The sequence below is a fragment of the Vidua chalybeata genome, chromosome 1 (genome assembly GCF_026979565.1).
Source record: "Vidua chalybeata isolate OUT-0048 chromosome 1, bVidCha1 merged haplotype, whole genome shotgun sequence".
In the NCBI taxonomy this organism is placed as follows: Eukaryota; Metazoa; Chordata; class Aves; order Passeriformes; family Viduidae; genus Vidua; species Vidua chalybeata.
The window spans coordinates 144,584,430-144,596,722 of record NC_071530.1 but is presented as its reverse complement, the minus strand read 5'-3'; the positions used below and the strand labels follow the sequence as shown (position 1 = coordinate 144,596,722).

Sequence of the window (12,293 nt, the reverse complement as noted above, 5' to 3'; positions counted from 1 at the left end):
CGAAGTATAAACTTAAAACTATGATGTTAATACCATCAAAAGAACTTCCTATATTAAACAGAATATTCAAGTACAAGAAAGTGAGATTTAATCTGTCAAAGTTTTCAGCCTTCAAGCAAAACACAATCAGAAATAAAACTGACAGGCACTCCAAACAACACAGAAATAAATGACAACCAAAAGCAAAAACCAGAATAGTTAACAGTCACGACACAGATTTTGTGGGAAAACTAGTAATCATTGCTTGTATCATTTTGAGATAACCATGAAAGATTAAAAAAAAGTATGAATAGGTTTAAAGAACGTATGAATATATAAAAAAACCCAAAAAATCCCAAAACAAAATCCTCAAAAGATCAAGTCAACAAACTACATTAAAAGTAACCCATAAAATTTAGGAATATTTTACTACATAGACCAAAAAGATGAATCTTTTCAAAGATGGATAGAAGCGGAGCAACTGAAAATAGATTCCCTACTTATTCGATAACAATTAATACAGATAAAAATTTATTTTGATAAACAAATTCATTTCACATAAATAAAATGTTTTGTAGGTCTATAGAACACAGGTAAAAAAACCCAAAACCTTTCTATTTTCAGGTTTATTGAGGAAAAATCCTATGACAATTCCTTTTTAGTCTCAGACAAATTTACATTTTAATGGCCTTTCTCTTGCACAGATCTTTACATCATTTTATGCAAGTAAATATAAAGGTTAAAGCAATATCTACAGAGAATTCTGCACTGTAACATGAAAGTTAATGTATAAGGTTTAAAAAATACTGTTTGCTTGTCCAATAGTGGGATTTTTATCAATTTCAAATATGCACATTTCTGCTAAAGAAGTCCTATAATCTGCATTTTTCATGTTATAACTGTACACATTTACCAGCTGCACAGGTACTTCTTTTTACACATATTTACTCTACACAAGAGCAGCAAAACACAGCCCCCACCATCAGAAAATGGTAATTTCATCTACCCAAACACATACACGGCCTCGGTTCAAAAGCAGAATTATAACCATAGGCTTTTTCTTGCTCAACAGTTGGAACTTGCACATACTGCCTCATCCTGGATATGGATTCACTCTCAGGGACCTGACTCCTGTCCCAGAAATTTGCTCTCTCACACTCGCATAGCTGCAAGGGCTCTGCAACACTGTAAGCTTATCTGATCAGCTCAGTGACATCTGCATAAAGCCACCAAACACGTGAAAAACTTCAGTATCAAATTCTGTTAACAAGGCCAGGCACAGGAAAAGAGAAAAGAATAAAAGATATATTGTCAATGTGAGATTCACATACATTCCTCCAATGAAACTGCACAGACAGTTTCATTACTTCCATTAGCCTGGAACACACACCTCATCATTTCTCTGACCAAAATTAAAAGAATGCATATAGTTTCAGAAAAAACTATCCTCAGACAGCTGTCACATATCACTGTAGAGTGATAAATATTTTAGCAAAATCTACTCGCTTGGTCCACCTGGAGAACAGACAGAGAGAAATATATTTAAGGCAGACTACTGACCAAAAAGACATTTTTAAACAGAAAGGTTTACATCTAAGATTAAAGAAACAATCTAAAAATAATGAAATTAACATTATCTCTAATAATACTTCCTAGTTTAGGAAGCAAGGGTTACAGAATTTAAATCATTAACACGATTATGATCCATCGGGTAGAAAATCAATTTTCAGTTAAGCAATTCTGAAGTTACTTTCCAGCTTCCCATTAATTCTCAGCATTTTACTGTTTCACTTCCTACATTATATCCACTTGGGATACACAAATACAGGATTTTCATAAAGACATTTTTATAAACCCTGGAAATTACAAGTACTGTTTTTAATACAAACACAGCTAATAATTTCCACTACATAAAAAAATCCATACCAATTCAACACTTAAGAGATAAGTGCTAGTAAACTCAGAGACAACATTGAGCTGCACAGAAAGTGTCCCCACATAGTTTAACTACAGGAAACCCTATGTTGTAAATTAGAAAAATAGCATTACAATAAAGCTGTATTTCAAAACAGTGCGTCTGAATATTTTTGTTATATCTTACTCATACAAAATTTCAGGAAAACAAAAGTTTCAAGGTAGGTTTAAACATAAAAGTCTAAGTTCAGCCAACTGAGTTTAAAACTGCCACATTTTCTTCTATCAAAACCTAGGAAAAGAAATCATCTGTTTTATCTAATGCTGGTATTTCTTCCACAGTTTTGTCATGTTGTCTAATATTGCTGTCAACTGTTTACAGAGCATTAATAACCAGAAGTAAGATTTCATGTTCACTCACTGAATATTTTTATTATGTCCCAAGCTTGGATGTGGTCATCCCTAACTTTATTTGCAATTGTCCAAGCTTTTTTTAAAAAATCATATTCTATCAAAAAATGGTGTAATTAACACAGAAGTTTCAATCTACAGAAAAATGTAAGTTTTGCTAATATCAAGCAACACAGCAATATTAAAATTATATTTGGTTGCTCAATGTACTTAAATATAACTATGTAAAAATTTATTTGATATTAAACTTTCATTCTACTTATTTTTCTGTGTCTGAGATGAGAAATATAAATAAAATAAATTTTTTTCAAATATCCTGACAAAAGTGCTTAAAATAACACTTTAACCATAACCACTTGCTATACCAGGTTATTTCTGAACTGTTAATATCAGTTGATGCATTTAATTCAGAACTAAAATGACTTTCAAGGGTCTTCTCATTCCACTATGAAAAAGAGATCAGACATTTTATAACAAGAAAATTATTCCAGCCATATAAGGGAGTTAATTAAAAATATTCTTCAACCTGCTATAAAAAGAGCAACTGCTGTAAGGACGCACTGATCAGCCATTGCAATGTCCCTGGAATGCACTCCCAGAGGGCATGGTGGGCTCATCATTTAGACAGGATGAAGCCTCATCCCCCAGATAAGCCTCTTCTCCCCTTACCCAAAGCCAGCTGACTTCTAAGGGGCTGGTTTCCAGCCTCTCTCCACCAAAACACACCCAAGAAAATGTCCAACATGCAGATGAAATTTTTGTCTTAAGAACAGGATATTCATCTGGTGATGTGAACTTTTGGCCCCCATGACAGCAAACCTTCAGTAACACCTAATGGGGAAAATTCCATCCATACCTAGGTTTGACAACTTTACATTTATTTTTAAAAATATTTTGGTGCTCAGTTTATTTGAAACAAATTAAAACAACACCCAAAAAAACAGCTTTCTGCCTAAAATTTTTCACAGTAAGCTAAAAAGTTCAAGTTAATTCTGGTGTGATATGACTTCAAGAGTTCTTCTAAATTGGAATCACATAATCATTAAGGTTGGGAAAAGACCTCTAAGATTATGCAATTCAACCATCAACACAGCACCAACACCATATTCATCATTAAACCATGTCCTGAAGTGTCATGTCCACGTGTTTTTTCAACATTTCCAGGGATGGAGACTCCAGCACTCCCCTGGGCAGCCTATCCCAGTGCCTAATCACCTCTTCTGCGAAGATTACTTTCTTAATATTCAATCTAAACCTCCCCTGGTGCAACTTGAGGCTTTTTCCTCTTGTCCTGTCTCTCGCTACCTGGGAAAAGAGACTGACCCCCACCTGAATACAGCCTCCTGTCAGGCAGTTGTAGAGAGTGATAAGGTTCCCCTAGAGACTCCTTTTCTCCAGGCTGAACAGCCCCAGTTCCCTCAGCTGCTCCTCAGACTTGTGCTCCAGACCCTTTACCAGCTCTGCTGTTCTCTGAACACACTCCAGCCCCTCAATGTCTTTCTTGCAGTGAGGGGCCCAGAACTGAGCACACCTCAAAAGGTGTGGCCTCACCAGTGCTGAGTACAGGGGGAGAGTCGGTGCCCTGGTCCTGCCGATGACACTGTTGCTGATACAGACCAGGTGCCACTGACCTTCTTGGCCACCTGGGCACACACTGGCTCATGTTCAGCCACTGTTGACCAACACCCCCAGGTCCTTTTCTGACAGCTTTCCAGCCACTCTTCTCCAAACCCGTAGCATTGCATGCTGGAACCAGCATGGAGAGATGCACATTTTGCTATGGTGAAAAGCATGTAAAATAATTTGAATATAATTTTTTTATAAAAACAAGAAATGACAATGCACTTGAAGTTACTAATAAGTACGAAAAACCCCCAAGCTAGTCAAATAATGCTCACCTCAAAGCTTCTTCAATGAAGTATTCTTTTCAGAACCAGCAGTAATTAGAACAAATCTCCCAGGAAGATACTCTCTTTGGGATAGTGTGTTTTGCAGACTTCTAATCCATTAAAAGAAAGTTTTCCATTACATCACGTTTTCCAGTCGCATTCCTTAAGTTCCACCACTGGCAGTGTTTTCATACTATCTCTCCTTTCTCTCACCTTTGCTGGTTTCACATAGTACCTTTGCTTTACTTGCTCATTTCTGTTCTCCTCAGCACAACCTCTTCCTTTCCTGCTTTGAGACAGTACTGTCACTCTCTATTTTTAATACAGCATTTATATTACCTAAAACTAATCTGGTTCCAGTAGAAGAAGCTCTATGATATGAGTTTTGCTTCTTAATTCCTGTCCTTACTTATATTCCTACTAAGCTGGCCAATGTAATTTACTTCTCTGACTTCTATCACTGAAGCAATACACAAAAGAGACTTTAGGAGACAAGAAAGACACATTTACATAAATTTCCTTGACCCCTCTTCCTCACAGCTGGCACTGATAGTGAAAAAATGTTTCCCCTGTTCAGGGAAAAAAATGAGGCAAAGTCCAACTTTCATTCCTGCTTTCAGTATTTGGTTAGCTTTAGTAAATGAGTTCTAGGTGATAAATCCAGTGGACAGCAAAAAACACAGTGTCTTTGTTTCATTGTACCTTTATTTCTAAATCATAACAAGGTGTTTCATAAATCAGTGAAAAATGTGATGCAAATAAACAACTGGACTAAAGGAGACAGAGTGAAAGAAAGGCTCATAGAGCTTTGTGTGCTCTCTGAAGACATGAATTGCTATTGTTACTCCATCCAGGCAAAGAGCAGAACATGGAGCGGACTCCTGACGCTGACAAAACACCCACTGTGCACATCCAGTAGCACACTGAGCCAGCAGGACATTCTTTACCTACTATTAAATTCTAAATAAAAGAAGTAAAGAAGGATAGGCATTATCACAGTGACCTCATTCTACTCCTGCTACTTAACACACCTATCTCTGCTCGTCCAAATGCCTGGCTCCTCCCAACATCCATGGGTACCAGAGAGTGGAAAATCCCCAGCACAGTGACGATCCTGGCACAGAAGCAGCCTCTGAGTTCCAGACAATTCTGCTCAAAGCCTGCTTTCACGGTGACCCTAAGCTATTCTGTTACCCAGCTGAGTCATTTTCAGAATGCTGCATCCTTGAACACTTCCCAGGTGCAGAAGACAGTGGGAGGTGACAGAGAAGAGTACTGTAAATGTCATGTGCGCTCAAAGGCCAAGCCACCTAACTTGCTTAACACTCCACTGAGAAGAGGGGCTGCAACACCTGCACCTCTCCTACCACCTTGTTCCCACTTTGTGGCAGGTTAGGGAGAAACATCTAACACAGAAGACCAGAAGAGGCTAGTGCACCTCTGGACTGAGACAGACACTGAAGGAGAGGAAAGACACTACACAAGGTGTGGCTGAAAGGTGACAGGCCAAGCAGCGACACTTAGCCTATCTCCAGGGTGGCCAGAGGTGAGTAAGAAGCAGTTCTAGACAGCTGCCAGAGGCAAAACTATTCCAAAAGGGTCACTGTCTGCCTCAGGAGCCTTCAAAACATACTTCTGATCAGAAGGTTGGCCAACTACTGGTAAAAATATATATACTTGTCTAAAAGGCAAGTACTTTGCCTTTTAGTACTTTAGTACTTTGCCTTTAGTACTTTGGTGACTAAGTCCAGGCTACAGAATGCCTCCCAGATGCTTGAGCTGGTCATACCATTTCTTCTCAGTTCCAACCCCAGGCAGCACAGCAGACTGCTGACAGGGACTTTCTTTGTGCCTTCCTGCCCGTGCCCAGTTAGTTTTAAAATTTCTAGTCTAGATGTTCTACAATTCCCCCTCCACTGCATTTCCTCATCCTACAGGACACAGACCTCTTTTCCAGCAAGGAAGAGTTATTTAAACACTTGCTTCTCACTTCTGTTTTGCTACAGGAACTCATGTGGATTAAGCTACTGCCATTAGAGGAACACCCCCTTGTATACACGAGGATGAGAAGGGAATCAATGGGAAGCTGGACAGGAGCACAGATCTAGATACAACTCTGGGAGTTACAATGAATGGAACCTTTAAGTTCTCAAGCTTAGGGCAGCAACACATAGGGATTACTTGGCATCTCAGAACACAGTCACTCAAATACCATGAACAGTTCTGCTTTTCAGCAGTTGTTTTAATTCCAGGGTCAGCATCCCAAACGTAAGTGGAATGGCTCCTGACACATAGGAAAGTTGCCAAGACGTCTAATGTTTTATATTTTTGGTCAACTGAAATCTGCATTACACAGTAGTGTCTTCTGCTTTGGAAACTGTTGCTTCCCTACACCAAGAAACTGATAGAAAAGTGTCACACACTCACTACTTTTAGCATTTTATGAAGATTTTATCAATACTACACATCTTTATTATTTGAAGCGAGCTATAAGGATGGCACTGATAAACTATCACCTGCCCTACAGACAACAAGTCCACTTCAAACCAATGAATAACTGGTCAGCAAGTGCCCAGGGATTCAAGCCTTCTTTGAAGGAAAGCACCTCAAGCTTTGCATATTGAAAAACTTGAATGTAAAGCCACATGAAGAATTCTTCCATTTCCTTAAGATGATGCAGTTTGCTTTTTTAATCCAATCCACAGGGAAGGAATACAGCTGTAGTGGTAAGAACTCCCAGAATCTTATGCTGCTGCCCATCTTTTTCCTTAGAAAAAAGGATGCTCAGAACTGTTCCATCACCACCTCATCGCAGCTATCCTATGACCGCAGTACATAGGCTGGGAGGATTTCATTCTCCACTCCTGCCCAACGGTGCCTTGCAGCTCACCTGCCCAAACACACAGGGCTGGAACAGACCAGGGGAGTAGGCACCACACTGTCACTTGAAAAACAAGGCACAAGAATGTTTTTGTGAGTGAAACATGCATGTATGTCATGATTAAAAGTCCTGATAATGAGGAAGCAAAGGTTCACAGGCCTTCTCTCTGGAACCCTCAAAGCTAATGGAGAAGGTAAGCTTAGCTCAGGAAACTAGATTTTAACTAGTCCAACATAAACTACTGACCTGTTCTGACCTGTTAATAGGACATGTAAGAGTGTGATGTTCTATAGATCCCTTCCTCTATTAAAACATCCCAAATACCAACATAAGCATGGCCAGAGCTTGAAAAACAAGTTTTACCTTCATCTGAGCAAACCCAGCTACAGGCTTCTATAAAGTTGCACAGATTTGAAAAATATTTCCTAATTAAAAGAAAAATGTTCTGTTCACAAGTAGTTCAAAACCACACTACACACATTTTATTTCCTGCACACATACACAATGTACACAGAAAGTAACATAAGAGTGGATGAAAGTGTTTCTGTGAATCTAGAATTATACTGTGATATTTACACTGAGAAAACAGTGCAGCAATTCTGCTGAGGCACATACACAGAGCTCAAAACATGAGAAAGCATCTGTTCCTGTTCAGTAACAAAAGAGTTTAAACTGTATTGATATTAATGAAAAATAAAATGCTAAACAAAAATGTTGCAATGTTACTTTGAAAAACAGTCACAGAGGTTACTTAGGCTTCAGAATGCAAATTCTTGTTTAAATATCACCAATCTTCAATTAAGTGTTCTGCTTGTTTCTATTCCTAGCTTGATTTTCCCAGAAAGCATTTGCAAAATGAGATAGTGCAATCTGGACATGGAAACATACATTAGATACATTAAATACGTTAAAAGAAAAAGAACATTAAAAGAATATGGAATCAAAAATTTGAAAAAAAAAAATCTCTTTACATATTATCAAGAACAGGTCCTCGGAGCTGCCAATATCTCCCTTTTACATGTCTTCCTTTCTCTGCAAACAGTGTTACCTCGTTCATCCTGCCCTCACAGAAGAGCAGCTTTTGAACAAACCAGCAAACAGAAGTATATGCAACACAGTTTTAACCACAGACATGAAAGACATAAGTTTCACTGAAAAAAAACCCTCCTTCTAGGTCAATATGAATTACAAAATATTCTCATGGTTGTCATCTTTCCCATTAGCTCTAAAGAGTACTTCATCTTGAATTCGGGTTTCCCCGAAGAATTGAACTGCAGCTCTTCTCCCAAGCAGTGGGATATAAGGCTAGAACATATCCCAGCTGACTGAAAAGCAGTTTCTCCCCTCCTGTAATGTCTAATGAGTTAGACAGGACCACAGACACAGTGGATTTACTCTTCTGGGCACCTTCAGTACCTAAAGACTGTCTATGAACCTTTTCTACCACAACTTCTGTTTCCCACCTAACTGAACTGGCCAGTCTAGAAGATGGTCAGTGTAGGAGACAGACAGCTTCCTATCTATGCACAGAGAAGTAATTTTATAAATACATTGTTAACCAGTAAATTTTGAGTGTGTCAGCTTTCTGTAGAAACCAGACAGGACATCTGTGGGCACAAAGGCTCACTGGTTTCTGCAGCAATCCAGCAGTTCTTGCCCACAAACAGCACTTCTAACCATACTGCAATTCCAACATCAGACTCAATTTGCAAAATTATGTTTTGTCAGTTCTGAGGAACTTCAAGTTCATGTCTAAACCAATGTCAGTAATGAATCACAAACTCATTTAATAGAAAAACCACAAACACATAGAAAGTCTTGTAAACAGCCTGCACTGCATTTATTACGAGACAAGAGAACTCTGCTAGCTCAATCTTGTTAGATACAGATCAATTTTAACTATTCATATTTTATTACATATAAAGTTCATCAATAGTGTATCATCATCCTAAAGTCCTTTTCTAATCACTAAACAGTTACATTCTAGCTTAACAAACACAGGAAAAAAATTTAATAGCATAAATTATTGAGTATTTGTTAGTGCACTTCTAACAAAATATCCATGAAGCTTTATCTTCACTGATTTCCTTACGCATGAACAGCTTTACAAAAGTATCAGGAAGGAGCACTAATTTGGCATAATTATATAGCTTAGTGTTAGATTGGAATCCCTTTCTTATTCTCTTACTAAGGAATGAGTAAGCGTTCTCAAACCACAGTTAAAGACTCAGGGTGCCCATTTCCAGCCAAAGTACAGACTGTTATCAACAAAATATCGTAACAGGTCCAAGTGCAATTTAGAATCACAATTTAGAATCAATTTAGAATCGCTCTTCTTGAAAAATGAAAGCACAGAGGCCTTTAACAGACCTCAAGCAGGACACGAGTTACACAAGCACCAACTATTTTTGAAGTCTTGGGCAAGCTGTTAGACTAGGAATCACAGAATTGTAGAATATTCTGACTACGAAGGGTTGCAATAAAGATCAAATTCAACTCCTGGCCCTGCACAGGGCAGCCCCAAGAATCACACTGTGTGCCTAAGAGCATCTTCCAAATGCTTCCTGAACTCTCAGCAGACTTGGAAGAGTTTCATTCATCTACCTACCCCACCTCTTATTAATTTCTGTCTAATTCCTGCATGAATTAATCTTGAATAATATAACTTTCTAGAAATGAAATAGCATTCTTCAAAAGCCAAAAGTGGTGTACACAGCTCATTTTCATCTTCAATGCACGAGAAACGTGATTCTCTAGAGAGCTACTGAGGTTCATAAGGGCCAACGGTGGGAAGGAAAAGTCCATATATCAAGGAAAGGGAAAGCCAAAATACTTTTAAAAGGAGTTCATCCTGGCTTTTCCAGAGACATGCATTTAATCACATAATGGAAATCTTACCCCCACTCCCAAAAATCAATTTTGCTTTGTAGTCATGCACAAAAAAAATAGGACACTTGCATGCACAATCAGCATGAGCCTTCTTACCCTTTCGTCCCATGATTCTGAAATCAATAGCAAACAAGGCTGCACATGAAGATTAATCGACTGATAGCTGCAAAGCGATTTCTGTAAATAACAACGACAGCCGTATTTTAATAAAGCCCCCAAAAATTACTACTCTACATTTTAATATTTGGGGAAATGTCCATGTACAGTTTGAAAGCACACAAAGGCTTTGATGGGCACCGAATGAAGTTCATCTCTAAAGAATTTCACTTGTTATGTTACATGCCCAGATTGTGCATACAGAAGTAAAAACAACTGAAAAAATTAATTCTTCAGGTTTTAACAAGGAATGGATGAAACATCATTGTTCATTTCTTGGCTATATTAAAGTCTGTTCCAAAACAAATGGAAGAAATGGAAGGATGAGTGATGATAATGATATCACTCATCAAGTCTTGTCTTAATATAAATGGTTTTGACTCTTATGGAACTGCTCCTCAACATTAACTTTCCCAAAGGGGGCTAGGATGATGTGTACATAGAAATGACAGCTAACAGAAAACAACAAAAGAACACTTGTTCCAAATTAACAAGTCTTAAAGAAATCCATTTATATTCATTAAATAAGGAAGCACCAATTTGGTGGAACACAAAGTTGTTCAAGGTACCATGAGTTAAATAATCAGATGCACAAAGAGCTACAGTTTTCCAGCTGCAAGTTCCTGTTTTGTTTGTTTTCTCAGCTTAATCAAGGATACATTTGGAGAAGTTACTACTTTTTCTTTTCAATGTAGAAAAGACAGTCACCTAAAAATCAGCTGAAAAAAACCTGTAGATGTTTTCATATTGAAATAATTTCTTGCATATCATTATGCAAAGAATCTATTATATATTCTGCAACCATAGCATTATAATAGTTACAGACATTCTGAAATACAGTTATTTTCCTTTTCTGCCTAGTCCTAGCAAGTGGCAAACTGCCAAAGGAAGCCCAAAACCATGACCTTCCCCTGGCAGCTGTTTTCCAAGTTCCCATGGTCCCTTAGGTTAGTAGTTGAAAAGGACATGATACAGGGCTTCTGATGTGTCTCATCCTAAAATATCAGAATCAAGCAGCAAACAAAAATTTCAGACACCCCCTGATGTAACTCTTCTGTAATAGCTGAAATATGAAAATGTTACAGAATGATAACCTATTTAACACTGTTTTAAGTAGTCAATAATGCTGTTATAAAATTAAGAGGGTTTCTCCTGCCTACAAAATTACAAAAATGCTTTATTAAGTAGCAGGTCCCATTGTAAAGTGTGAATGCTACATGAGAAACATATTCCAGCTGAGGAAAAAAGTATGCTGGATGGGAAGAGTAGAGAGACTAATTAATGAGAACTATGGCTTGATTTTCACTAAAAACAATAGAAAGCTTAGTCCTTGAAATATTTATACTGACACAATTAGGAACACATCTCCAGCCACTGATATTTCAGAATTTTATTTCACAGGGCAATAAATCTTCCCTTCCCATTACCAATCTTGTTAATACTTATTATACATACACAATAAAAACTAGAATTACAAAACACAAATAAATGATATTCCCAAAATTGTTGGGAGGGGATAAACCAAAATGAGGAAGTTATCTGCCTCTTAAAATGTGTTAAAAATGTTAAATGCCAGTTAAGAATTCACTCATTTCAAATTCCATTTCAAGTGTTGTTTTCCCTCCTACACTTGGCAAGAAAACTCCATGCACATAGAAAATTATAATTTTAAAAGTTGGATGGGTATTTTGGGTTTGAGGGAGGAGTGGGTCATTTATTTGTTTTAAGACCATGAAGTAACACAAGGAAAGAAGCAGCATGCATGACTACAGAAATTAACAAGCACTACTTAATTGTTCCAGCTTCTGTTTGTTTTCACCTTGCATAAAGCAGGGAAGCCACCAGCACGCTCCATCTGCTGTCAGAGGAGCTGCCTCTGCATAGATAAGGGGCAAAAAACCACGTGGTCTTTGGGAGGCCAAGGAAACAAAATATTATGTAGTTTAATGAGCATGCCTGAAGTCATTCTGAAGTCATCAAAACTGCCTCTTCACTGCAACCAAGAACAGGCCAAATCATGGAATATTTTCCACATAACTAATATATGTACCTCTTAAATCAGAATGGTCCCTTTCCAACTGACAAATATCTGACAGAAGAGTGTGGGAGGTGTTCATATTACTACATTTCACAGCCATAAATCAAAGGAAGAATGTGGGAACATTACATCTGGC

The 12,293-nt window shown here is 37.8% G+C and overlaps 1 protein-coding gene across 4 annotated transcripts in view; it reads right to left on the bottom strand.

The window, feature by feature from the left end:
• Positions 1-12,293, bottom strand: part of EFR3A (EFR3 homolog A) — a 77,450-nt gene that overhangs the window by 57,213 nt on the left and 7,944 nt on the right. For 2 of the 4 annotated variants that reach the window (XM_053951931.1, XM_053951917.1), the window contains exon 3: positions 10,060-10,140. The exons of the other annotated variants lie outside the window; for them this stretch is intronic. In XM_053951931.1, coding sequence (XP_053807906.1) covers positions 10,060-10,072 — 13 coding nt within the window. In that variant the 5' untranslated portion in view covers positions 10,073-10,140. The remainder of the gene's footprint in view (positions 1-10,059; positions 10,141-12,293) is intronic. 4 annotated transcript variants of the gene reach the window in all.